Source organism: Pholis gunnellus (genome assembly GCF_910591455.1).
Source record: "Pholis gunnellus genome assembly, chromosome: 8".
Classification (NCBI taxonomy): domain Eukaryota; kingdom Metazoa; phylum Chordata; class Actinopteri; order Perciformes; family Pholidae; genus Pholis; species Pholis gunnellus.
Genome location: NC_136534.1, coordinates 16847963 through 16873238, shown reverse-complemented (window position 1 = coordinate 16873238; position 25276 = coordinate 16847963). Strand labels below are relative to the sequence as shown.

Below are 25276 nucleotides of genomic sequence, written 5' to 3'. Positions count from 1 at the left end.
GACCTTTACCTTGACTTGGCTGTTTCCACTAAACACACATGAAAACACACAGTCCTGACACAGCTGCTCTCTCTCCTATTTTAGTCAAATCCCCCTCCGTATCCTCCCTTTCTTCCAGTCTTTTAAAGGTATGCCTGGTTTCTATTCTGATATCATGACACAGACGTTCGTAAGCGGGAGGTTCGCATATTTAATGGATTTGGGGAACAAATTGCAGCTGCAGTGGCGTAATGCTGATATTAGACTGATAGAGATCTTATAACGGCCTTAAAGCTCTTCTGTACTTCGTAGGACACGGATTTAACAGTGGATGCTATTAATGGACGAATCAATGAGTCAGGAATCTTTGATAGACTTTTATTACAAATTTTAGCAGCCATCTCTTCAGACAAAGCCAAGGTATAACAGCTTGAACATGTAAAACAAACGCGTATTACTACATCAGTGACTTTTCCATCAGAACTCGTCTAAGTTGCTCCTGGTGTCTCGTAGCCGTGTGAGGGATGTCAGCACCTCCTCTGTCGGCCTCCTCCCCAGCTGTTTACCTCCTCTGCACCTCACATTCACTGTTCCACTCTCACTCTCCTTATCCCCCACCACTGGACAAAAAGAAAACGTTGTCATTGTCAGTCGTGGTAACATCAGTAGCAATAAATAAGGCGTTTCAGGCTTCAGTGCATTAAGTCGCCACAGTTTTCATCCCAGTATTCATCTTTACCAAATATGTAGTTGTACTGGGCGAGCTGAGCAGAGCGAATCTTCTTATTTAAGGTTGCTCCCTGATCATCATTCAAATCCGCCATGAAGCCAGCTTCACAGAACCGCTGGACCACCTTAACAGAAGAGAGGCACTTCGATTAAGACTGTATCTTCTTACAGTAACAAGCAAATTAATAATGACAGAAAGAACACAGTTCAGAGAGACGGCACACATGGTCTGCTGATGTACCAGAAGCAAATCTTCATCAGACACTGACCTGTTTGCTGTATGACTCACTGTTGCCCCCCACAGGAATTACCATGACTTGCGCTGGGGACAGCCACAGCGGCCTGCGTGAGGTAGAAAGAGAGGCGATGCGTTTGGGTACGGCTACTGTATCGTAACAGCCTGACGAAATGCATCGGACTCAACGTGATCATGTACATCTTCTCACCATTTCCCTCCAAAGTTTTCAGCCAGTATAGCGATCATTCTCTCCAGTGATCCCAGCACCGCTCTGTGGATCATCACCGGCCTGTGCGACTGTCCGTCCGCACTGAGAAAGACAGAAGACAAAAAAGTTACCATTAGAGTGAGTGTCTGGCGATAGGACAATATAGAATAGATAGATACTTTATTTGCGTTGGTTTGCAGCACAAACTCAAGGCTTTTCATCAAAGAGTCACCATTAGACATAATCTTACACTAAGCCAACAAACAACAACAAACGGTTAAATCACATTTGTTGCAAATCACTTGGCAATATTGTTTTTAAGTGTGATTTATTTGCATCAATGCGATAAAGTATCTTGTGAGTATTTGCTGGATTCACCTTCAGAACTTCCTGTTTGGTTATTTTCTGCATAAATGGTTTACTATAAAAGTATCTATATCATTGGAGATATCGATGTAGCAATTTTAAATAACGTACACTGTGATAAACACTATAAAAACCACGTTGAGACCACGCGGGAAGTAGGGCACACTAATAAGAGGGAGAAACAGGGAGCACGTTGGCCTAAAGTGATAAATTAAATAAAAGGACTCGACTTTCATGATCAAATTAGGTCCCATTAAGTGAGACTTCTGTCACTTTAACTTGATCACTTACAGGACATCACATACAGCATGCGGGGTCATCAAACAGAGAAGAATACGCTCCAGAGATGCCAGTGAGCAGATGTAAATCACTACAGATGTAGGAATGTTTCAGAGATTGCGAGCCAATTGCAGAGATTTACGACTCACCCGACATATTGAAGGTCAAATCTGATCGGCAGCTGGAAGTCCAACTGGATCGTGGCACACTGGTGTTGTCTGCCAATAGCATCTTTGATCAGAATGTCAATCTACGAAGAAAGGTGTAGGAGTGCGTTAGCATCAGGCTTCACTTCTCTATTCTGACGCTGCGGGGGACAAACTGCATTTTTGTGGACAGAAATGGAAACAAATGTGTTTCCAGGAGAAGCTGATCGCGCAAATTGTGGCCAACACACACTAGCTGGATGGCTCTGAGGAATGTTTGTTTGTTACATGGAGCGTGTTACTGCGTATCTAACCCCACCCTGACTTGACCTACCTCCACACTCTGTGCCTCCACATGAGCTCGATCGTGCAACATCTGCCTGAAGCCGACATCCTCTTGATGCTTACTGACTTCTTGCACGGGCGAAAATTAAAATCGCCTCGAAGAAGACCACGGTCATTCTCAAGTTAAGCCTCTTTCTGTTTTCATAAAACACAAGTCGCTGCACATTTTCTGTAAACAACTGTCACACATTTCTGGTTTGTTTGGTAATCCTGTGGTCGAGGACAGTGTGAACTGTAACATTCTAGTTCTCAAAAATGTCTCTCTGCGGAGCCAGAAGGACAATAAAGACGTCTGTGTTGCTCTCTAATCTGTGAAGAAACACCAATAAGCTGATTCTGGAAGAATCCTGTAGATAAATCTACACACTGTTTTTAAAAAGGTTCAACCGCTTGGGAAATACGAATGTGTGTTTTCTTTCCGAGATTTAAGTGAAAACATTGATACCACACTCATGTTTGTCCATTAAATATGAAGCTTCAGCCAGTTAGTTAGTTTAGTTAGTTAACATTATTAATTAACATTCAAATACAAGACAATGAAACAAACACAGATTCAAATATAAGTTGAAGATTAATTCAATGTTCTGGATGTTAGCAGATACTATGGGTGCGTTCCTGAATCTGATACGTAGAGTAAAAAAATCTGTGTCGCATGATGAGACATGAAACTGTAACAATATGCCGATAAAGATATGTTGGAAAGCGTTGTATGAAACTAGTTAGGAGTGAAAATGTAACCCAGTTATCTCAGTTAAATGTTTGATTAAATATTTTGGCACTTTGACGTTCACTGGTCTTGGCCCTCAGGGTCCAGAGATTGCTCTGCCGCTCCGATAGCGTTGTTCTCTAAATAACCAAACGATACAGCTCTCCAAATTTACAAACAGTCCTGTTTGTGGCAGAGTATTTATGAACTTTGATAAACAACATTTACCCTCCTGTGTGGAAATCAGTTTCCTGCATGTTTCCCTTCCCACTGACCTTTGGTCCGTAGAAGGCGCCGTCTCCTGGATTCAACTCCCAACGTTCACCAAAGTGCTGCAGACTCCTCTCCAACTGCTGCTCCCCCCCACACACACACACACACACACACATATTACAGAAGTCAAAAGAAAGACATGGCACCATACGTTTCTTGAGTAGGCACACAACACAAATCAAGTAAAGCTCTTTATCCCATGAAGACATTTTATATTTTTCCTCCCAACCTCTGTGTCACTCTTCACCCCCCCACACAAACACACACACACACACACACACACACACACACACACACACACACACACACACACACACACACACACACACACACACACACACACACACACACACACACACACAGTAAGTAAGTAGGCATAGTAGATAATGTAAGTACATTAATGTATATTATTACAGCCATGTTGGTGTGTGTGTGTGAGCTTGTGAGCATAATGTTCAATTACACTCAATTGAATGAGCTTAAACTGATGCTGTGCCTATTTAAAAGGTGTCCATGGGGATTTAGAGATAAACAATTACCCAGCAGCCCGGCGAGGAGCAGATCTCTACAGAAAAGTGCCACTCGTATAACTGATTGTGGAGATCATGACACCATGTCATTTAGTTTACAGATGTCTCTCTGTAGCTGTGATTAACTGGGTCCAGATTACAATCCATACACATTTGTACAACAGCTGGGCCTGCCTAAGACTACATATGATTTTGGCGAACCACACTAAAGTGTGTGTGTGTGTGTGCGTGTTTACCTGCTCAGCACTAACCCACTGTTCAGGCTCCCCGAGGCACGGCTCAGGACGTGTAGACAGGAGGCAGTGGAAGGAAAACCCAAACACTTGATACACACTCCTCACAAAGTCCAAACATGCCACAATCTCTTCTTCCAGCTGGAAAGACAGAATGAAAAAAAAGAGTTGAAGACAAGGGCAACAAGAGGACATAATAATAATAATAATAATAATAATAATAATAATAATAAGGGGAGTTTAACATTCCAAGTAAAGTCAAAGATATGACATTGTATTTACTGTAAAGCCTCCATATATTGAATCAGTATATTTTAAGCTAACAGACTGATGATTATCCTGTGACTATGATCTCTGTGAATTAACAGGATGCCAACAGAAAGTCTGCAGGAGCGCAAGAAGTATCATGGGAACGTTCCAGAGCACTATTTAGGGGATCAGGATTACACAGACTGTAGAGCCACCGTGATGCACATATGGAGGTGTAATGTTTGAACAGGACAAAGACCTTCATTCATCCCGACGGTGGCCTCCTGGAATGTCTCGGGAGTTATTTGTACAGCCCATCTAATCACCGTAACGTGGTCCCACATGTGTCCCACTCACTTTCGACCCCACTTACAGCACCTTCTGCATCTGCATCAAAACAATGTAACTTCATATGTGTTCTCTGTACCTGCTCAGGTGTGCAAAAGATGTGAGCGTCGTCCTGGCAGAACCTTCGAACGCGAGTGAGACCTCCCAGCGCTCCGGAGAGCTCATTACGATGCAGCGCCCCGAAGTCGGCCCATCGCAGAGGAAGCTCTCTCCACGAGCGGACACGCTGCTCGAACATAAGACTAAACACGAGAGATGAGAGTCAGGCTTAGGGTCAAGGTTCAGGTTGGGGTCAGGCATTTAGCTGTGATGGTTAAGGTAGGGGGCTAGGGAACGCGTTATGTCAAAGAGTCTCCTGACAAAGACACAAGTACAAGGTTGTGTGTGTGTGTGTGTGTTCACCAGTGTGCAGGACAGTTCATGGGTTTGAGAGCGTAGGTCTGAGAGCCCTCTGATGTCACAGTGAACATGTTCTCGCTGTAGTGCTCCCAGTGACCCGAGCGCTCCCATAATGCAGTGCTGTACAAAGTCGGGGTCACGACCTCGTCGAATCCTCGCCTTCGGTACTCACCCTGCAAGACGTCAGGAAGGAAGGATGTGTGTGACAATGAGTGCAGGACGGGGGCAGACTGTCACAACAGGGCAATAATTGAAGGCTAATAAGAGCAATATCCTGACGAGCAATGTGAACATGCGTGTCCCCCGGGATACAATCACACAGCATCATTTATTGTTATGTTAATTATCATGTTTGCATAATCAAATTAAGACGTGTGGGGTATTTCAGTTTTAGTTGCACAAGCAGTGCTGAACAGGGTTATAAAGGTTCACTTCATTTTAAGTGGCTGCAGATTCAATGTGGCAGAAGGAAAATACAGACAATTAAGTTACACAGAATCCCAAAGTCATTCCTTTCGCACCGAAGCTAAGCAACAGCCTGTTGAGTTTCAGGGTTCTCTTGACATTGTAATGAAACTTGGAGGGAGTGTCCTCCGTCATTAATCAGGCTGTGAACTGTAGCATGTCAATAGAAATATGAATGCAAAGGTTCTATCACTGAAAACTTGAAGTTACAAATGTAATTCTGCTTATATAGTTCTCTTATTAAATGCCCTAATATAGAATAAAGACTACAGCCAGATTATTGTAGGTAATTCACACAGAGTCAGTGACTGTGTTCACCTTAATGAAGTCGGTGAGGCTGTTGTAGATGTAGGCTCCTTTAGGCAAGAAAAAGCAGCTTCCTGGACTCACGTCATTAAAGAAGAAGAGCTCCTGGTCCTACATAAAAACATGAACACGTGGCATTTATGATCAGAAAACAACTCTTTAACCATTTGCTTTTTTAGGTGATCTCATTTCATGCACCTCTCCTAATCTAGATTTGGTCTTACTGTCCCGATGCGTCTGTGGTCCCTCCTCCTCGCCTCCTCCTGCTCCCTCTCCCACTCCTCTTTGTCCTTCTCTCCTGGAAAGGCCACGCCCAGAAGACGCATCAAACCTGACGACTCCGTCTGATTGGCCAGGGTCACGGGCGACAGCTGGGATGTTAAAGATGCGCAGTGAGGAGAGGTTGGGGAGAGGAGGGAGAGAGATAAAAATCAGCCGACAAAAAGAGAAAAGGGAGAGTGAGGGTCAGCCAGAAGAGGAAGGGTGAACCGATGAGAGTGACAGCTCGTCTGATGGACGGCAATGTGTTTGTAAAGGCCGAGAACAGGAAACGGGCCTTTGACAAACATCCTGCTGCTGCTATTTCCAGCCTGGCTGCTATGGAACTCCAGTCTGCCCAGTACGGAAACTCCTCCCTCTTCCTCCATCAACAAAGATGAGGAAGATTCCATTGACCCAGCATGTGTCCGTCAGGACGGACTGCTATTTAGGTCCAAATAAAACATACGTTTACAGATCAGATGAGGTTAATTAAGCCACCATCTTGAATGATCCTGTGTGAAATGAAAATTCTTATTGGTATTGTTTGAACCTCTTTAACAAAAAGTAATATTAAGCAGAAAATAGAGTTAGAGCTATGCTACAGGAAACCTTGTTGAGTTTTCAAGGGACTGGCTCAATTCCTAAGATGGAATTAGATAAAATGACTAATGTACGAGGCAAATTTAGGAGCAAAAAGGGAGGGAACTGAAAGAGTAAGTACATAAAACACTAAAGAGGAAAGCAGAGGACAGGACAGTTACACCAACACACACCTGGAGCGTCTTGAAGACCTTGAGGAAGCCAGTGTGTGGGAGGAGGGGGCCGTCACAGACCCCTATGCTGTCTCCACACCTGAGTCACACAGAGAGGATGAAACAGGTTTCATTTTGGCTACGATTTTATAAGAGACTGCAGGTAAGTCAATACATCAGGTGTGTGTGTGTGTGTGTGTGTGTGTGTGTGTGTGTGTGTATTAATACCTGTACACTGTGACGGAGGGGCCGTTCATCTGCTCCTCAATGAGCTGCAGTCTCAGCTTGTTGTTCTATAAGAGGTACAACCCACAAAACACACACATCACACGTCACAGTTTATCAAACACAAACAGTTTAATATGGAGTAGGACGGGACCTGACCTCACTAAGTGAACACTGGGACATTAGAAAATATCAGCAGCACACCATTAACAGGAGCCACTCCTACACAGTGAGTAATGAGAGCAATTTAGCATTGAAGAATGATGGCCTGCAATTACATATGGCACCAGAGCACACTGACAAAGAGCTTTCATAACATATTGTTCTGTTAATTCTTAGTCTCATTGTGAGTATTGTGCCCGGGGAGAATAAATTCACCAACCCGACACGAAGACATGCGATTGCAGGAAGGCAAAGGTGTAATAACTAACTAACATGTATAACAGCACATTTAGTTTTGCCAGTAGCAGGGACCTGGTTTAGTTCTTAACCGGTGTCTAGATTGCAAACGTCACAACAGCATCAACACAACACTGAAGTGAAGTCTAAACCCGTTTCAATCCTAAAATGTCAAAGGATCTGTGAGTGTGCGGTTGTCCTTCGATATATGCGAGTATTCCTGACCTATTTTTCCATCAACACTGACGCATATCTATGATTCATCCATAATTTCCCTCTAAACCTCACGGCGAAGTCGCCTATTTTCATATTTACACTAAATGACAGAGCCGTATGGGGACGTTACCGTTTACAAAAGCAATTTGTTTGTCTGATTAAGTTGGAGATAAAAACGTTAAAGAACACTTTACTTGTTTACCACTTTTTTAAAACGTTTTACACATCAAATACAGAATCAGTAAATAAACATGCCATTGGAAACAATAAAATCAAAAGGTCAGATACTTAAAAAAATACAGATAATATAATAAGTTTAATAATCAAAATGATAAAATAATGATAAAATCTCTAAAATATGTAGTACATAGTAGTAATGTTGTAAAGTAGTAGTGTTTGATTGGGTATTAACCTCGCCTTTACGCACGTATTGTCGAAAAACATTAACTTGAAGCGTAAATAAACGATCCAGGACGCGGTTACGCAGCTGAGACGAGAGCCTGCAGCCGGTGTAGACAGCTGTATAGATTAATGTTCGAACAAATCTGTTTGAGTCAGACATGCAAGTGGAAAAAAACGCGTCTGATACACTTGCAGTCTACACACAGGGTTAGTTACAATAACAAATCAAACCGTCTGCTGTAGACACTGGTATATCTGACCTGGAAGAGCTCTCGGACCTCTTCTGTATTCAGCTCCAGTCTGGACAGAGGAAGCTTGAGGGCTGCAGCCTGTTTACATCTCTCCTCCACGTCACTCAGAGACAAGGCACTGTGTGTGGGGAGAGGTCAGAATAGAGGTCATTACAGCACTGAATAATGTAGAGTTAACCATCTTAAGAGTACTGCTGATTAAACACAGACAGACAGGGGAGGGAGGCCGAACATAAACACAGAAATACTCTGGAGTTGTGTATCAGAGATAGAGATGTGAATACCTCACCTGTTGTGTAGTAGATGGTCACAGTAAAGCCCGAGCTCAGACGCTCCTTCTCTGCAAACCTCGGCGCCAAATGTCTTCTCCAACACTCCGCCCAGGACGCACGCTCCGGTCCTCCACGCTGCCTAAGACGGGGAAGGTGGAACAGTGTAGGTGTAGAGATTCATTTATTTATTTGACTCGGACAGTGCACAGCTTCTTAGCTGCAAGCTAATTAACAACTGTAGCTCCTGGGCAGGAGACGGAATAACATCGCTGTTAAGAAAATGAACACTGTAGTATAAAAACACAATTACAAGACATCAGCACTATACAAGAACCACAGCAACATTCAGGTACATCAAGTGTTCTTATGTGACTTTCACTTTCTGTTGTCTATTTATAATCTCTTAGTGAAATGTTTTGTCTTTTAGCGACTTGTGTTTCATTCGACCAATAATTCCTTTCCTGACCTCCGGATGCTTTCCATTGAAGTCAAGAAGGACGCATACTTTAGGATATTTAGATCCACCTTAAAAGGTACTGTGACATAGAAAGCATGCGCAACCAAGGGTGTATTACAAACAAATTAAAAGGAACACAAAAGCATTGTATGAAAAAAAAGATGGGATTACCTGTCTGCCCTCATCTGTGTCAAAGCCCAGGAGTTGTAGTTCACAGTCTGCCTCTAGAGGCCGTCCAAGCTCCCACAGCTCCCCATTCACCTTACTGACCAGCGCTCCTTTCACACTGCAAGCAGAGACGCAATAACCCTAAAATATCACTTCAGTAAGAGCAAACACAACAAGAGAACACATTTCTGTAAAATGCATTTACCGGACACTCTGAGCAACAAAGAGAGGCGTGGTGACACCAGCTGTTCCCTTTACTGTCCGCCCGTCAGCCAGCCGGACACTGAGCCGAGTTTCTGAAGCTTCAGCTCTCCTCTCGTTGACTCGTTTATCCCTGAGGGACTCAAAGAGTCGCAGTCGCTCCGATGAAGCTGGGCACACCTACAGAGGGCCGGAAAGATGTAGATCAGAATCAAAAGAGGTGAAAGGATGAGAGGATAACAAGTGCAACACGATCCAACAGCACCACACCCACTACAGCCTCCAAAATAACACTATGACCTTCATGAATAGAGGCGGTTACAGTAGTTTTAAATAGGTGTACCTAATAAACTGGTAACAGTGCGTGTTGATACATGAATATCAATATAGTGATGAAACAGCGTGATTAAGCTTCAGTGTTGTCTTCTCCTCGGCATGATGGCTGCGTTACAATGAAGTGGATGACAAAATAAATAAATAAAATGCCTTAAACAAACAGTTTGGTTATTTTCTTTACAGTAACTTTACCACCAACATCATATTACTACTTTAATTTGTTCTTTTTTAGGGAACCACTTTGGAACCAAATGAGAGAGGGAGAGCAAGGAGAGAGTTTAGTGGGGTCACCTATATATAAAACACTGCACTGTTTATAAACTACATCACAGGTATGTCCAAAAGTACAAAACCATGTCCTATTTATCTGAAAATGACACTAAACTTAGAGATGAATAAGGTTTATCAAAGCACAAACTTCACAACAACCTCCATCTCTCAACACAAGAGCACAGACTGTCCTGTTAGCTAACGTTAGCTGGAGTTACTGTAATGCAGTAATAACAAGCCACGCGCACCTTGCTGTACCTCCTGTGCGCGCGAAGTGTCGCACGAGCTGCCGGCCGACAGATAACCAGCCGAAACAGCTGCGTCACCGCCATCCTAAAACACACACCTGGCTAAACACGCGCGCTCATTTCTTCCCCCCACATAGCTGTCACCCTTCTCTGCGAGCGGCCATAACACCGGAAGCACACATTAAGGACGGCAGCGGTGACGTCGCCTGCGTAAAACACATTACGCTATTGTGAAGCAGCGTGCGCGCACCCAGGCATTCACGCTGGAGCGCGCGCCAACACAAGGAGTTGCACATACGGGACATCTGCATGTTTTTTTTTTTAGGCCTAATAGATCGACGTTAACACCTAAAGCCATGCACATGTAGATCAGGTACTTCTGACAGGATTGAATTACGACATTATACCTAAACACGGCCTGTGCACAACACAAGAGCACCAACAACCGCAGACAACTACACTGCGCCTGTAGTCCAATAGTATGCAACCCAAAGTATTCTCACACAGACCGACAGCATGACGTCAGGCTATAGGGATGGACAGAGAGCAATGTGCGCTGTTATGGAGATGCGCACCTCGCATTGAGAGTCGTCTGCTTTAAACTACAGCTGCATTTAAAGCCTGTTGGTTAAGTGCCCGAGAGCATTGGCGTCTTTGAGATTAGTAAGTCAATTGAGAAAAAAAATCTAACTAATATATTACATATTTGAGGGTAACTTTTTAAAATAGTTACATATGTAATATAGTAAGTTAGAACCATCTTCACCGTAGCTACTGTTCAAATGATTTCATTAAAGTCTTCCTCGGAGAAACTATTGCAACAAAGTTTTGAAATATTAAACTTTACATCTGAAGGCCTCGTTGGATATTTTTTAAGTAATAACAGTGAGGTGGAGCCAGTTTAAACAAGTTAGTGAACAACTCCGTTGATTCTGACCAGCGACGAGAACGTATTTTGATTGTCACCATTTTCAGAAGTACTACTGTAGTTAAGGTATTACTGTCGTTACAGTAGTACATGAAGAGACACTGGTTCGACGTTAAGACACATCAGCTGAAGTACCGCTGAACTGCCACTTGGGGGAGCTACAGCACTTTCAAAACACGTACTTCATCTACATAGTAAATAGATTATCTTTAAATACGTTGAAGCATCTAGTTGTATAAATACTGTGCACTCAGACAGCTCTAAATAAGTCAAACAATGGGACTAACTGGCCCCATCTAGACAATGATGAACCCTATATTGACTTATAAATATGGGACCACCTTAATTAAGGATTTGCTATTATTTCACTAGATCTATGAAATATACTGGAAAGCACACAAGTGCTTCACGTTTATGAGCAAGAGACCTGCTGTCAGTCAGATGATAAAAAGGAGAGCTGCTGGTTTTGCCTAATGTATGTAATGTACATTAAGGATCTAACTCTGCTGTTAAGTTAACATATTAATGGCCTTAACATATCGCATTTTTTACTGTCATCTGTAGAATAATGGCACAGAGGCCATAATAAATATGAATGCATTTAGTTATTTCATCCTTACATATTAACTACATTTTAAAAAAAGGTTATGAGTTACTAATAAGTGTACAGTTGCTTCGTGTTATTCTGTTAATGTTGTGACAGAGTCATCAAACGGTCTATGTCACAATGTATTCAGTAAATGCGTTCCATGTACTGTGATGCTCAATAAAATGTAAATAAAGATGTAAAGCGGACATCAGTGTCACAAAGTTACTAAATGGCATTTCTAAAATGTGGCTTTCCAACAACAGTGTGCATCGTAGTGTGCAAATGTTTAGCAACAATCAAAACAAAAAAAGAAACAGTCAGTCTTCTCAAGGAGGTAATAAGAGAAAAGTTTGCGAAGAAGTCTTTGCAAGCGGAGAAAAAGTCATGGAAAACAGCGGATCTCCTCCATTATTAAATTAAGACAGAGCACCGACTGCTTACAGTCAACGGAGCAACAACAAGCAAAATGTCAGATATACTAAAGTATGTGAGGAAAATGGCTGCGAGTCACTCCTTTGGACTAAAGATTGTAGTCTTGTGATCTGTAATATGCTTTGTGTAAAAACAAAAAAACAAAACAAAAATATGAAGATGTACTCAGGTCTTAAAGTATGCATATATTCACTATGACAGTAGTAGAATGAGTGCATGTTTATCACACCAGAAAGGATTGGACACTCAAAGACCGGGGATAAAGCATCATTGATGAGAACAGCAGTAAGAGCAATTCAACTTATCAAATATACACAGACCATCGGCTTTGTCACATCTTCAATTGAAATGTTGAACTTGGTAGGTGCTTAGTAAGCAGGAAGATTTTTATAACAGTTAATCTGGCTTTCGCTGTGTGACACGTGAACACACCAAAACTGATTTGGGTTGATATTTAGCAGTGAGCGATCAGATAAAAGACAAACAGTTTACAGAAGGTGGTAACAGACTTTGTATAACATTCAGTAAAACATCAGAGCTCTGATGAACTAACACTGTGGTGACAAATACACTCGGTGTGGTTACATTTTAACAATGTATCAAACTTTATGTGGAAACGGTTTGCAGGTGCTCAGTCTGTCTTGATGTAACTGTGAATGAGCACAGGAGATGACAAACACTCCACGATCAGACAAACACAAGAGACATGAGGCTTTGAGCAGCAACACCCAGCATGCACCTCTCGCTGTGTGGGTTAACCCCATCAGTGTAGAACAGAGGGAGGCATTACGGCCATAATTCCTGCACAAGATGGGAGGATTACGGCCATTGTGCCGACCCTTTTTTAAGTGTTGAGAGGTGCACAAGTGTTCCTGGACGAAGCCATGTGAGCACAAGGTAAGCACAGGGGCTTGAGGGGAAAAGCATGACGTAAGCAGCAACAAAAAAAAAAAGAAAATGAGGAAGGGGCCAAAATACAACTTGAGTATTTAAATAAACCATTTTCAAAACGCCTCATTAGCTCAATCGTTTTACCATTTGTGGGCGCTGCTGCAAAAAGGGAAATTGCCAATTCTGTCTCGCATAAAAATACAGCGCAAAAAAAAATAAAAAGGCATTAAATGTTAATGCATTATGAAAATGGCAGCAGCAGCTACGTAAATATATGAAAACAATTTCTCTGAAAAACAGGCAGAAAAATCAGCTGAACAGCGCAAATGAATTACAACAGCGCAATTCAGGTTAATCATAGTGACCAAATAAAATGCCGCCCCCCCCACCCCACCCCAAGTTGAATTGAAACTGGATTTTATTCAAGTCAGTACATGTTGAAGCCGAGCAAGAGTGTGGTTCAAAAATGAAACCCCCCCCCGTCCACTACCGAGAATCTTCATGATTCAGTCTAACTTGAAGCGCGCACAGGAAGACCTTTATGTTGGAAATAAAAATACATAATTATCTTCACCCTCCTCTTCTGCGTGGTGGACAGAAAGGTGCGACAGACACTGCAGAGAAACTCTTCTGGAGCTAAAGCTTATCCAAGGCCTCAATCACAGTAAAGACGGGGCGCTAGATTCACGACCATTGTCCTCGTTAACAGAAACAAGAGCTTGAAGGGAGGGAGGGGGGGGGGGGGGGTCATCTCAGTTTTTTATATTTACAAGCTTAGAAATATACAGTGGGAAGAGATTGGAGGGTGAAAAAGGTTCGAGCAAGAGAAGAATATTATTTACAGCAGGTACTCCGGAGTGTTGACCTCGGCTGCAACACAAATCTCATCACTTCCAATGAGAAATACCGTGTAAGGACACACGGCACACACGCAGAGAAGAAGAGATCACTTTGGAATTAATGAAAGGAATAATTTGACATTTGGGAATTGCGGTTATTGGATTTGTTAAGAGTTAGATCACATATCTGTTAAATGTGAAGCTGTGGACTGGAGACCATTAGCTCAGCTTATTATAAAGACTGGAAACAGCAGCTAACGTGGTTCTGTCTAAAGGTAACAGAGCTACTTCCTGGAGTGGTGACATGATCCCATGTATAAACAACAACGTGTCATTTTTACACTCACATTTTTGTATAGATTAAACAAACATACCACGTGTTAATAAGTGAACTTTAGAGGTGTTAATTGGGGGCTTTTTGTTTAACATTTAGACAGATCGAAGGCAGCTGTTCCCGGTCTTTATACTAAGCTAAGCTAAGCGGCTCTGGCTGTAGCTTCACATTTAGCACATATATGAGACCCAAATAAGCTTATTTCCCCAAGATGTCAAACTATTGCTTTTTTATTTCTTTCCTGTGTATCCGATGACCTCTGCTCCGCTCTCCTGCTCTCTCTCAGTTAAGTGACCCAACATTCACACAAATGGGCAAGCTCTAAATAAAGAAAAGTTTCATTTCTAACTGAACTATCTGCATTTTCTTCCTATGGTTAGAGAAGAGGTTTGATAAATGGGATGGATGGAGGGTTGCTACACAACACTCTGCTCTATGTAACTGATGTAACCTCGTAGCTGCACTGTACAGTGTAAGATGATTGGCTGGCTACCTAGCTGAAGCATGAAGATTTAATCCACTATTTACACACAACCTAAAAAGGTAGTTTTAATTCAAGCTAATGAACAGAGAAAAAAAATATCTGGGCTCATACCAGCAGGGCTAACACACACTCTGCACTTCAGTGCAGGGTGCTTGCACTTCTCATTCCGCCTGTGTCAGATGACCACTTCAGTAGCGCGGGGGTAGGAAGGGTCTCTTCTGCGAATGGAAGGGGCCACCTGTGTACGGAGGACCGGACCGCTTGCCCCCACGGTATCCCCCCATGGGGCGATCTTGGTTAAACTGCTGAGAGGGGTTTCGGCCCCGCAGCAGAGGTCTCTGTGGGATGGGGAGTGAGAGCATGGGGGGTCGAGGGCTGGGCAAGTTGAGGAGGGGAACGGGGTTAGAGGTTTGGTTGCGGGGCTGAGCGGGAGGACTAGTGGGGAGAGCGTCGACCGCAGGGGAATTAGGCGTGGAGGGAGAGGGAGTGGAGGATGTGGGAGAGCGGGGCGGAAGAGGTAGATTGAGAGGCTCCTTCACTCTGCCCAGTAAGGGTAGGGGAACACCAGGGGTACCTGGGCGGTGGAGAAGGGGGGCATGGCGGGGGACAAAGGGCTCTTTAACGGTGCCAGGGCGAGGCAGCTTAGGGGGCTCGCCTAGCAACGATGCCATGAGGGGCGGAGGACCCATTTTGTTTCCTCTGGGCCCGAGTCCACTGCGATCTACACCTTCAGGTCTGACCGAATGAGAAAGGGGTCGATCGACAGGGACCAGCACTCCCCCGACCATGACGGCAGAGGGCACAGCATGGTGGGTGGGCGGAGGGGAAGGGCGCTGGGGCAAGGGAGGTGGAGGGGGCCGAGGGATCGGCGGAGGGGGGCCGAAGAAATGGGATGGAGGAGGAGGATGCTGGTGGAGGAGTGACGGGGGAGGAGTCTGGATGTTATCCGTGTGGTAGGGCATTTGGAACGGAGCTTGGGGTGGAGGATGTGCGTGAGGATGGGACAGAGGAGGGTGGAGATGTGGGGGGAGGAGGAGATGTGGGGGAGGCAGAGGCATGGGGGGGGTCATGTCCTTGTTGCCAATGTTAAGAGGAGAGGGGATAGCGTGGGTCGAGGGAGCTTCCATGTACTCCTCCTCTTCATACCACATCGCTGCCCCGGGCCGACCGCCAGTCCCTCCCCCTCGCCGAGAACCTCGGCCAATCACGCGGATGCTCTCTACCGTCTTGATGCGCTCTCCAGCGAGTGGGCGGTTCGAGTAGCCTAGAGTTTGGATGGGTGCCCCTTCGGTGTAGGGAGACACTAGTGTCTCAATACGATGGTACTGTCCCTCCCTCCCATCCCCACCTGGAGACCGCTCAGCTTTGCCCTCTCGTTTTCCACCCAGACCTCCGTCATCTGAGCCACTGCTGGCCTTACGAGAGCCTGCAGACTGTCTCCTTTCTCCAATCCCTCGGTTGTTTCCCATCATTCTTGACTGGCCGTGTTGTCCGTCTTTCTTACCCTTCATGTCGTTACTGGGGGAAGAGGACACCTGCTTCCTCGCATTCATCACTTCATCGTCCTTTAATTTTGTGCCACTCTTTTTTCCAGCTCCGTACCGTGAAGAGGAGGAGGAAGAGCTCAGCAAGTCTCCATTGCTGCTGCTTCCTGATGGGGTGATCACGGCATCCCAGGGTTCACTGCGGTAGGCCGTGGGCGAGAGGTTATGGCCTCCGGAGGACCCTAAAGACTCTGGCACACTCCCAGGTGTGTCCATGATCTCGTCCTGGGTGGGGGTGCCGGCAGCTTCGTCTCTCACTGGGGTCCCATCCACCCCATCGGGACTGACATCACCCAGAGCGAGACTAAAACCTGGATTACCCTGCAGGAAACTGTTGATTTTGGATTCTAGGCTGGGGGGAGAAACGGAAGGAGCTGAGAGGCGAGGAGGGGGCGGAGGAGGAGGAGGAGGAGGAGGGGACAGCTGTCTCCCTTTCTCCCAGTCTCTGGTTCTCCCAGGTGTGTCTCGTTTGAGGTTGTTCCCCACGGTGGGTTTTGTTTTTGGGGTGGTTGGGGTGAGCAGGGTTTTAGCTGCTGGGGATTCTGGGGAGGTTCGGGTGGGAGGAGCCGAGGTGGCGTTGGTCACACTTTGCAGGAGAGAGGACAAAGCTGCACCAAGACAGAAAAAGGGGCGGGGCAGGGGAGTCAGACATGATGACATGAGAAACAAATAAATGATTAGTAAAACGTAATAACTTTTTTCCTTTAAAAAAAAAAAAGTGTAGTGTATGTGTGTGTTACCTGGTGTGTTTGTTTTAGACAGAGCATTGAGTATGCCTTCAGGTGTGATATCAACACGGGACAGGAAGTTGGCCAAGTGAGGACTCGAAGAAGTCGCTTTGGAGGCTGCTGCTTGGCCAGAAGGAGTGGTGGGTGTTCCTGGAGACGGCCGTGGTGATGGGCTAGCTGCTGGGAAAAATTCAAAAAGACACAGAGGGATGCAGACCATTTTTTATCTGTGACATGGTTGAGTAGATCTACTTCATATTCCTATGGATGGGTAGAACACCGCTTGCACCGAGCGGCGATCTATGCAAAGAACATGTTCGCTCTCGTCGTCAGCAAACCTTTGAACACACCTGTATTCTTCATGGCAGAGGTGAGCGAGCTGAGGATGGAGCTGATCTTTCCCAGGTCAACCTTCTCCAGATTCACTCCCATCGGGGTCGTCGGGGCGCTTTGAGCTGCAGCGGGGGTGGGAGTTAGTGGCGTGGCCGCGGCGGCGGCGGCGGCAGCAGCGGTGGCGTTGGTCTTAGAAGCCTTCGTAGGTGTGGTGGGAACCTTTGATGCTGCGTCTGACTTGGCAACAGCAGTGGACGTCTTGTCCTTCTTGTCATCTGCTAGTAAAAAATAACCAAAGAGCTGATACATCTTCAAATCGGAAGCACGACACTACAACTGGGCAGCCCAATATGGATCTATATGAAAAAGGACAACTATCGGCCCACTACAACACTCTGGAGCCACTAACCGCCTGCTGTGGCAGCGCCAGCCTCTTCATCAGACATGTCCATGTCCTCCATGTGTCTGTTGTCACTGGGCATGTCGCCGTCATCCATGGCCTTGCCATCCAGCTCTGGGTCCACCTGGGCTCTATTAGACCCTAGTCCCAGGTAGGGGGAGTCAGAGCCAGTGGGAGAGGGGGCGTCTTCAGAGGGTGAGGGGATGGGTGAGTCCTCGGGTCCAGGTAGGGTCGACTTGAGGGAATCCAATTTTCTTTTCAGGCTGGCCACGCGGTTGGCAAAGGCATTGTACGCCTGAGAGAGGAAACATATGAGATATGAGGATAAAAAAGGATGTTCCAGCAATCTATAGCAGCATTTAACAACAGTCATTGTTACAAAGCAACGTAGGAACAACAATAAATGTCTGTGTCACCATTTTTGATAATGATTTTTTTTATTAAATAGAGAAACAGTGGAATGTAACATAGAACAACAAATATCAAATTATTCTCTGCTGAACCATTTTCAATCCGCAAACCGAACACTCACATTGGCCACAATTTTAACCTCCTTGTACTGCATCTCGTAGAAAATGTCAGCGTTTCCCAAAGCTTCCAGCAGAGGAGGCCCCGTTTTCAGCTCTTTCTCCATGAAGACGACAAACTCCTGCAGCTTCAGACTGCCGTCCTCGAAGTCCTTCGCAAACTTGTTCCCTCCTGCCTTGTCTGGAACAGGAGACAATTGATGAACAAGCAAAAAAAAAATGAGATACAAGGTTTATACACATTCTCACATGGGTCAATAAAACACTACCAGTGGTGTGGCATGAAGAGGACATATCAAGTGTGTTTGTGGCTTAAGACATACTACATATAGGATACAAGTATAGGACGTAAGAATAAGAAGTGTGCGATGATGCAGAAAAAGCTCGGTGACATCCCACCTTTGAGTCTCTTGAGAGCCTCCGTGCTGCAGACGTCTACCCGGAGAGCTGCCAGCTGCTTCTCCCTGAACTCCTCTTCTGCGACTGCTCGCTTATAACTCGACAACTGCTCGATGAGCGAGTGGGGCTAGAAAAGAAACAGAGTGCAAAGAAATAAGTTCCAGAAAGTATAACGCTTTAAATATTAGCCAACACAAACAGGCGTGGAAGACAAAGTTACACAAGACAACAGCAATGAGCCAGACTTACTGTGAACTCTGCTACAATCTTGGACTTGAGGGCAGCTTTGGTGCTGGCTGGAGCTGGAGAGTGAAAGAAAAACATGAACTTAACACAATCATAACTGTACATAATTTGAAATAAACAATTATGTGACTCAAGTTTTAGGAAGTTATTTCACTTTTTAAAAACCTTGAAGTACCAAACTGACCAGTTGCCGGTGGAGTCTCCTTTTGTTTTTCCTTTTCTCTCTCCCTCTCTCTCTCCTTTTCCTTCTCCTTCTTCTCCTTCTTCTCCTTTTCCTTCTCCCTTTCCTTCTCCTTCTGCTTCTCTCGCTCCTTTTCCTTTTTGTTGAAGCCGGCTTTAAACTGAGCAATGACCTCTTCAGGGTACACGCTCCTCTCCTCCCAAATTGTAAAAATCCTTTCCACCGACTTGCGGACTTTCCCATCTCTGACAACAACAAAAAAGGAAACATACCATGGCACATGTCAATACATGTCAATACCAGAAGAACGGGAAAACAGACTTCTGTTTATTCAGCTGCATTGCCGCGTACTCACCTGATAAAATGGGCGGCATTAGGAAGGACTTCTGCGAAGGCTGCGCGAAAGACAATGGCGTTCTTTCTCTTGCAGTTCTGTATCACGTCGTTGGCAAGGTAGAAGAGATTCAAGCGGTGATTGTTGTCAGCTGAAAGAGACAAAGAAGAAAGTTTGAGCTCATTTAGAACCAGTGATGCGTCACATAGTTGTTTTCCTGTTTCAGCACATAAGTAAAAAACAAATCTTATGGATCGTTGTCATGCAGCTTGTGTTTTTGTGAAAGAACATATATTAACATTGGTCAAAACCATGTAATAACTTTTGGTGTATAGCCACCAACATATCCACTGATGCAAATACAGCTCTGAAGTGTCACCTGTGCTGCATTCAAAAGCCTCAATGGCATCTTAATCTCTTAAACTACTGTCAGTTAATAGCTGTCGGGCTGAAGACGATGCCTGTTTCCGTTGGTACGATTAGTTCAGTCATACCTTTCCATATCCAAAAGAAATACAATATAGGCAAAGATCCAATGATTTCCACTGCTTCCTGAAATAGATCCAGTAGCCTGACTTTAGCAGGCAGGATTCAGTTACAGTCAGTGAGCTGGATTTTGGGCTAAAAAAAGGTTGAAGTCTCTCCTATTTCACATTCTGTTACATTTTACTAGAGGTCAGCATCTTAGTTTGTTCGTCTAAAAGACACAAGATTCATCAGTTCAATCAGCAATTAACTAATCACTGCAGTCTATGCAAAGAAACATGCATATATATATATATATATATATATATAAATAAATATACTGTATGTTAACTTAATCTAAAGACCAGCTCCACAAGGTAAACACAAAAAACTAAAAGGAAAAAAAGACACTTTGCAGTAAAAACTGATCGAATGAACCTAAGGGAGTTCATATTATTAACAGAGATCAAATATCTCATATCAGCATATCACTGACAATATAAAAATTGTTGGCAACACACAGAGATCCTTGATAACAAAATTTCGAAAAATATTATTTCTGAGTTGTTTTCAGCATTAACCATAAAGAAGTCTGAATCTGAGGCTTTTAAAACAAACATTTAAAAACAAGGCTGATATTACATTTTCACAAATATGCTCCAAACATCATGAGAGTGACGCGAGTTGTACATACAGCGCCATGAGTATCTATGAACAACAGATGACTGAACCCTACTCTCACACCCAAACACACACACACACAAACACACCCAAACACACACACACCCTGCATTTATCACATAAAACACAGACAGCTGTGACACCCAAACGGTACATTTCTCCAATAACAGTATCTGTACTTCTATTCCACCATTCAATGCTGAAACAGTTTGCAAAATTCACTTGAAAAGCTCCTAAATGACAAAGTGAAACATCAAAACACTGAAAAGTGACTGTGCAGCACCAACTTATTGAGGCCCTTTGTATGTCAAACATAAAACATTTTAGGAATTATAACTACTTTAAAGTAATACTCATGCCAAAAGGAGTAAAATATGTGCAACAAGTTAAATTATTTGCTCACACTTCAGAAACAAACATGCTGGAAAGTTTAACACAATCCGTCTTTGTCATTGTAGTTTGTGAACGTCATGCTATGAGCCTTTCTGGGCAGAAACCTGAGGAGGAGTTTATTAAAATAAATACGTATAACAACACAAGACTGATGTATATTTGATGTATGCTTCCCCCAATACAATAAAATGAACAAATTCAATAAAGCATTTAATATTGTTCTCCTTCAAAGTGTATTATTGAAAAATATTTGTTGTGTATTTTCTGAAAATGGATTTCCCTAAATATAGCTTTAACCCAAAACTTTCAAAAACGTAATCAATACAAGATTTTATAGTAATATGGAAAATGTTCAAACTTAACATTGAAGCATTGAAAACTGAACATTTCCTTCTTTTAAAAGCACCGTTTTGCTCCCTTTTGTGATTTGATTGAGATTCATCACAAGCAGCTACATTGCATGAAGCTTGATGCCACAAATTAACTTGGGTTTGATTTAATATACTAACGCACAGTACATGAAACTACACTGAATCTTATTAGGTTGCATCCTGCATTTGTATCATCCTCACTGAAAGTAAAGAGTATCAACCATTCAGTCAGACTATATCATATTTTAGTTGTTTACTTATTTATTAATCCTTTACTGTGCGATTACGCATTTCATTTGACTTGTTTTTCTACTCGTCTCTCGTTTGTTTGTTTGCTCGATCCACTCTGCTGCTGTAATCCTGCAAATTAGAAAAACTACAGTTTCATGTTCAGTATAACAAACACAACTTATGCTGCAAATATAAACAGCGTGCTGGCAGTGGTGCTCAAAGCTATACCACGGGTATTTATAATCACACATCCGAAGCTCTTTTTCATCACAGAAGAGCTTTTGGTGTTTTTGTATCAACTGCATTACTATTCGCAAGTAATAAAGCCCAACTTTGAAATTAAATTTAAAAAAACTACATGACATACCAGACTAAAAATCAGGCAAACTAATGGATTTCTGCAGTGCAAGAAAAAAAAGGGAAAAACCTGTCGTCTGCTTGGTTGGCATGAACCGTGTTTACTCACAACGCTTCTACTTGATACCTTGCACGTTGCAGCCTACAGCCAACAATAAATGATGATCAGTAGATTGACTCTTGGTCAGTTGGCACTGCTCTCCATCAGAAAACAATGGCCGAGCCCGTGCACAGCAGTTTGCAGTGAGCCGTCAGCACAACCTTTTATCGTGCGCTGCTCTGTTGGCAATGATGCGCACGGATAACAAACGTCTACGTCAGTCATTCCCAAATACATTTGCAGAATTTCTTCCGGAGTCTGTTATTTAAGATTTATATCTGCAACACGCCTTTGAGCGCTGTGAGGGAGCCTGAATGTTCGTATTGTTCTGATAATTGTATTCAACGTATAACATTGAATCTACTGTGAAAGGCTGCCGTACAGTCAATGGGTTTTGTTGATGAGAGGAAAAAAAACGAAAGCCTCTTAACTCCATCTAAATGCATTTATATCATTACGCCAAATCATTTTGTTTCCCCAAAACAAACGTTTGAGAAACATGATGATCTACATGAAGATTTGACTGAGACAATTAAGATTTTAAGTTTTTCAGGGCACAATAAAACTCCATTACAAATGCAAATATAATGGGTTTTTTTAATGTTTCAGCAGTCAGATTAGCAAGAAACAGTTTTAGAAACTCCTCGTTTCAGATGATTCCATAATGTGGATTATTTATTTGGCTTTTAAAATTTTTACTTTTCACACTTTATGTTTAACTCAGGTTAAGATTGGAGAACAATTTTTGAAATAAGCATTTTCCTGCTGAAGATGTGACTGATCCTTTGCATCTAGCTTTCACGTAAAATGTCCCCGTAAGACTTTATGATGACTCATGTTTTTACACACATTTCATTGGGTTCCATAAATCAAAAACACCAAATTAGCATCATGTAACAAAGGCAAATGCAATCCAATATCTTTCTTTAATCCTACTCAAAACAAACACGAGGTAAACATGACGTGGTATAGCAGCGTTGTGATATTTACTTCATGATAATAGGCCATCAAGCCTCACACAAGTTAAAACTACCTGACACTTCTTTCCAAAAACCAGACGGGAAACTAAACCTTTCGAAACCCACTGATGAGTAGATACAATATAAAAAGCTCAAATGATAAATATCCATCAAACAGTGGCAACATCAATTACATTTATTCCTGCGTTCACCGACATCAACAGCACTAACTATGTGGGGGGCTCTGCTGCCTCTTCATTCTGCACACACGCAGGTAAGAAGCTGATGAAATCTACCGAATCATTCGCTCCAATGTTTGAAAAACAAGTCCGCGTGTAACACAATAATTCCTCCACAAATGTTTAGGGTTATTATGGTCTACAAAATGTTGTTAGAAACCATGTAAACGTCTGTAAACCTATTCAACTAAATGCATTTTGTAGTTCAAAATAGCAAAAAAATATTACTAGAGGACAGGAAGCTGGCATATGGATGGAGACCAAACACACAAAGTGACCCGTGAAGACGAAGATAAACTGATCATACTGTTGTCTGTCTAAGAGCTAAACAAGTGAGAGCAGTTCAGTGGCTTTCCCACAGTGTTACCTCAATTTAACTCTCTCACAGACACAACAGCGACTATGTTTGCTTTCATATTGATGAAGTGAGATGCTGTACAAGTGTTGTGTAGGTATTGCAAAGTATTTTTGGGATTAGATCAAATAATAAGAGTAAAGTTCGACCACTTTTCATCATTGGAGAATTTCAAATGCTGCATGCAGGACTCATATTACCTCATAGGAGAGCTATATGGAGGAGATGTGTTGCAGACAAACTCCAGAATAATATAAATTACTTTGAACAGATTAGTGAGGGAATAAACAACTACCCTGAATTACATAATGAGGATTAACACTTGTCAGATTCCTGTACCACTAGTTTGTAAGACTATCTGGTGACACATCGTTCATTTGTGATGTTTCTTTAACAAGGAACATTTGTCAAAAAAACAAAAAAACGACTTTGTTTCAAGTGTTACATGAACACAGTAACACCAACCAGGTTAAATAGCTTGAATGTGCCAGCCTGCCTGGTCAGCATAAGCTATTATAGTTAATATAACATTCATATTTAGGTTGGTAAAAAAACAATATGAAGCAATGACAATTTAGTAAATAAAGTTGGAGGAAATATTTGAGGGTGCTGCTGTCAAGTGCATCAACAATTTGCAACCTGACGTTAAAATGCAGATTGTTTATGACGACTAGTGTCATACTAAGTAGAACATTTACGATATAATTGTGTTATAGTGTACTTTCCTTTTAGCTAGTTTAACTGTGTACTATATAACAATATATGCCACCGCATCACACCAACAATCATGAATGCAAGACGACTAACCGTCATCCGAGAAGTTAAACCTACAAAACACCGACAAAAGCTGATCTTTAACAGAAACTAACCAAACACACTGTAACCAGCTTCAGCTCAAGTGTTCATTATTTGACATATGCAGTGCAGTGCATGGCAGATTTCTTCGTGTCGGTGTAAGCCAGACCATGAGCCCCGGGAGGCCCGACTGTAAACAGAGCTAGGCAGTGAGACCGTCACGCCAACAGCGAAACGTTAGCTTAGCTTAGCTACCATTAGCGGCTAATTTTAAGTGTCGATTACAACGCCAGCCCTTTCAAAAGTGCAGTAAAATATAAATGTATGATTTGCATCTCAATCATTGTTTATTTTTGCACCTAATTGCCGTGCACTTCACACTTCAGAGCGATCACAAGACGCTGAATTTGAATAAGTCGATCACGGTCAACGCAGAGACGCGTTTGAATTGGCTAAAGTGGGCTAGCTAGTGGCGAGCTACTCACATTTCTTGAGCCACTTCATCCAGTGGCGCACAATAAGGCCGTGGTGCTTTTTGTTTTCAATGCACCAGTTCGATTGTCCCTGTATTGACTCCATGGTGTTGGATACTCCTTGAAGCCGTCGGTCTATAGACGCTTCCAGGCCAGCGTTGGAGCTGCGCGCTCCGTGCCCGCTTGCAGCTCCTGAACCGGCCGCCATCTTTCCAGCTCTGTCTGCTGATGGCTCGCGCGCTGCTGCTGACGCGCGTGAGGGAGCTAACGTAATGAGGACGACTAGAAACACGCCCACGTGTTCGTGCTACTTTATCATAAGGACATAAATGTATTCACAAGTGTACGTCACCGTACACAACACATAATAAAATAAGTTATCTCATGTTAAGCAATGCGCGGGAGTCGTTT

At 43.2% G+C, this 25276-nt stretch overlaps 1 protein-coding gene across 5 annotated transcripts; it reads right to left on the bottom strand.

Moving 5' to 3' along the window:
- Positions 1–351: 351 nt before the first annotated feature.
- On the bottom strand, positions 352–25073 carry LOC306699816 (threonine--tRNA ligase 2, cytoplasmic-like; the record flags this gene model as incomplete). 5 transcript variants are annotated; one of them, XM_079164577.1, is made up of 18 exons in its annotated part: positions 352–599; positions 719–833; positions 978–1050; positions 1155–1256; positions 1949–2049; positions 3272–3349; positions 4036–4173; positions 4709–4871; positions 5032–5201; positions 5812–5910; positions 6024–6170; positions 6834–6912; positions 7041–7105; positions 8315–8423; positions 8595–8716; positions 9206–9320; positions 9408–9583; positions 10258–10418. In XM_079164577.1, 18 exons carry the CDS (start codon positions 10339–10341, stop codon positions 457–459), a joined length of 2079 nt encoding a protein of 692 aa, XP_079020703.1. In that variant the 3' UTR covers positions 352–456. The 5 variants fall into 5 exon arrangements, with proteins under 5 accessions (XP_079020703.1, XP_079020699.1, XP_079020701.1 ...); XM_079164573.1 differs by lacking the exons at positions 352–599; positions 719–833; positions 978–1050; ... (12 more) ...; positions 9206–9320; positions 10258–10418 and adding exons at positions 14866–16906; positions 17039–17206; positions 17377–17637; ... (5 more) ...; positions 19468–19597; positions 24878–25073 and having other exon boundaries at positions 9449–9583; XM_079164575.1 differs by lacking the exons at positions 352–599; positions 719–833; positions 978–1050; ... (12 more) ...; positions 9206–9320; positions 10258–10418 and adding exons at positions 14866–16906; positions 17039–17203; positions 17377–17637; ... (5 more) ...; positions 19468–19597; positions 24878–25073 and having other exon boundaries at positions 9449–9583.
- Between the last annotated feature and the right edge of the window lie 203 nt (positions 25074–25276).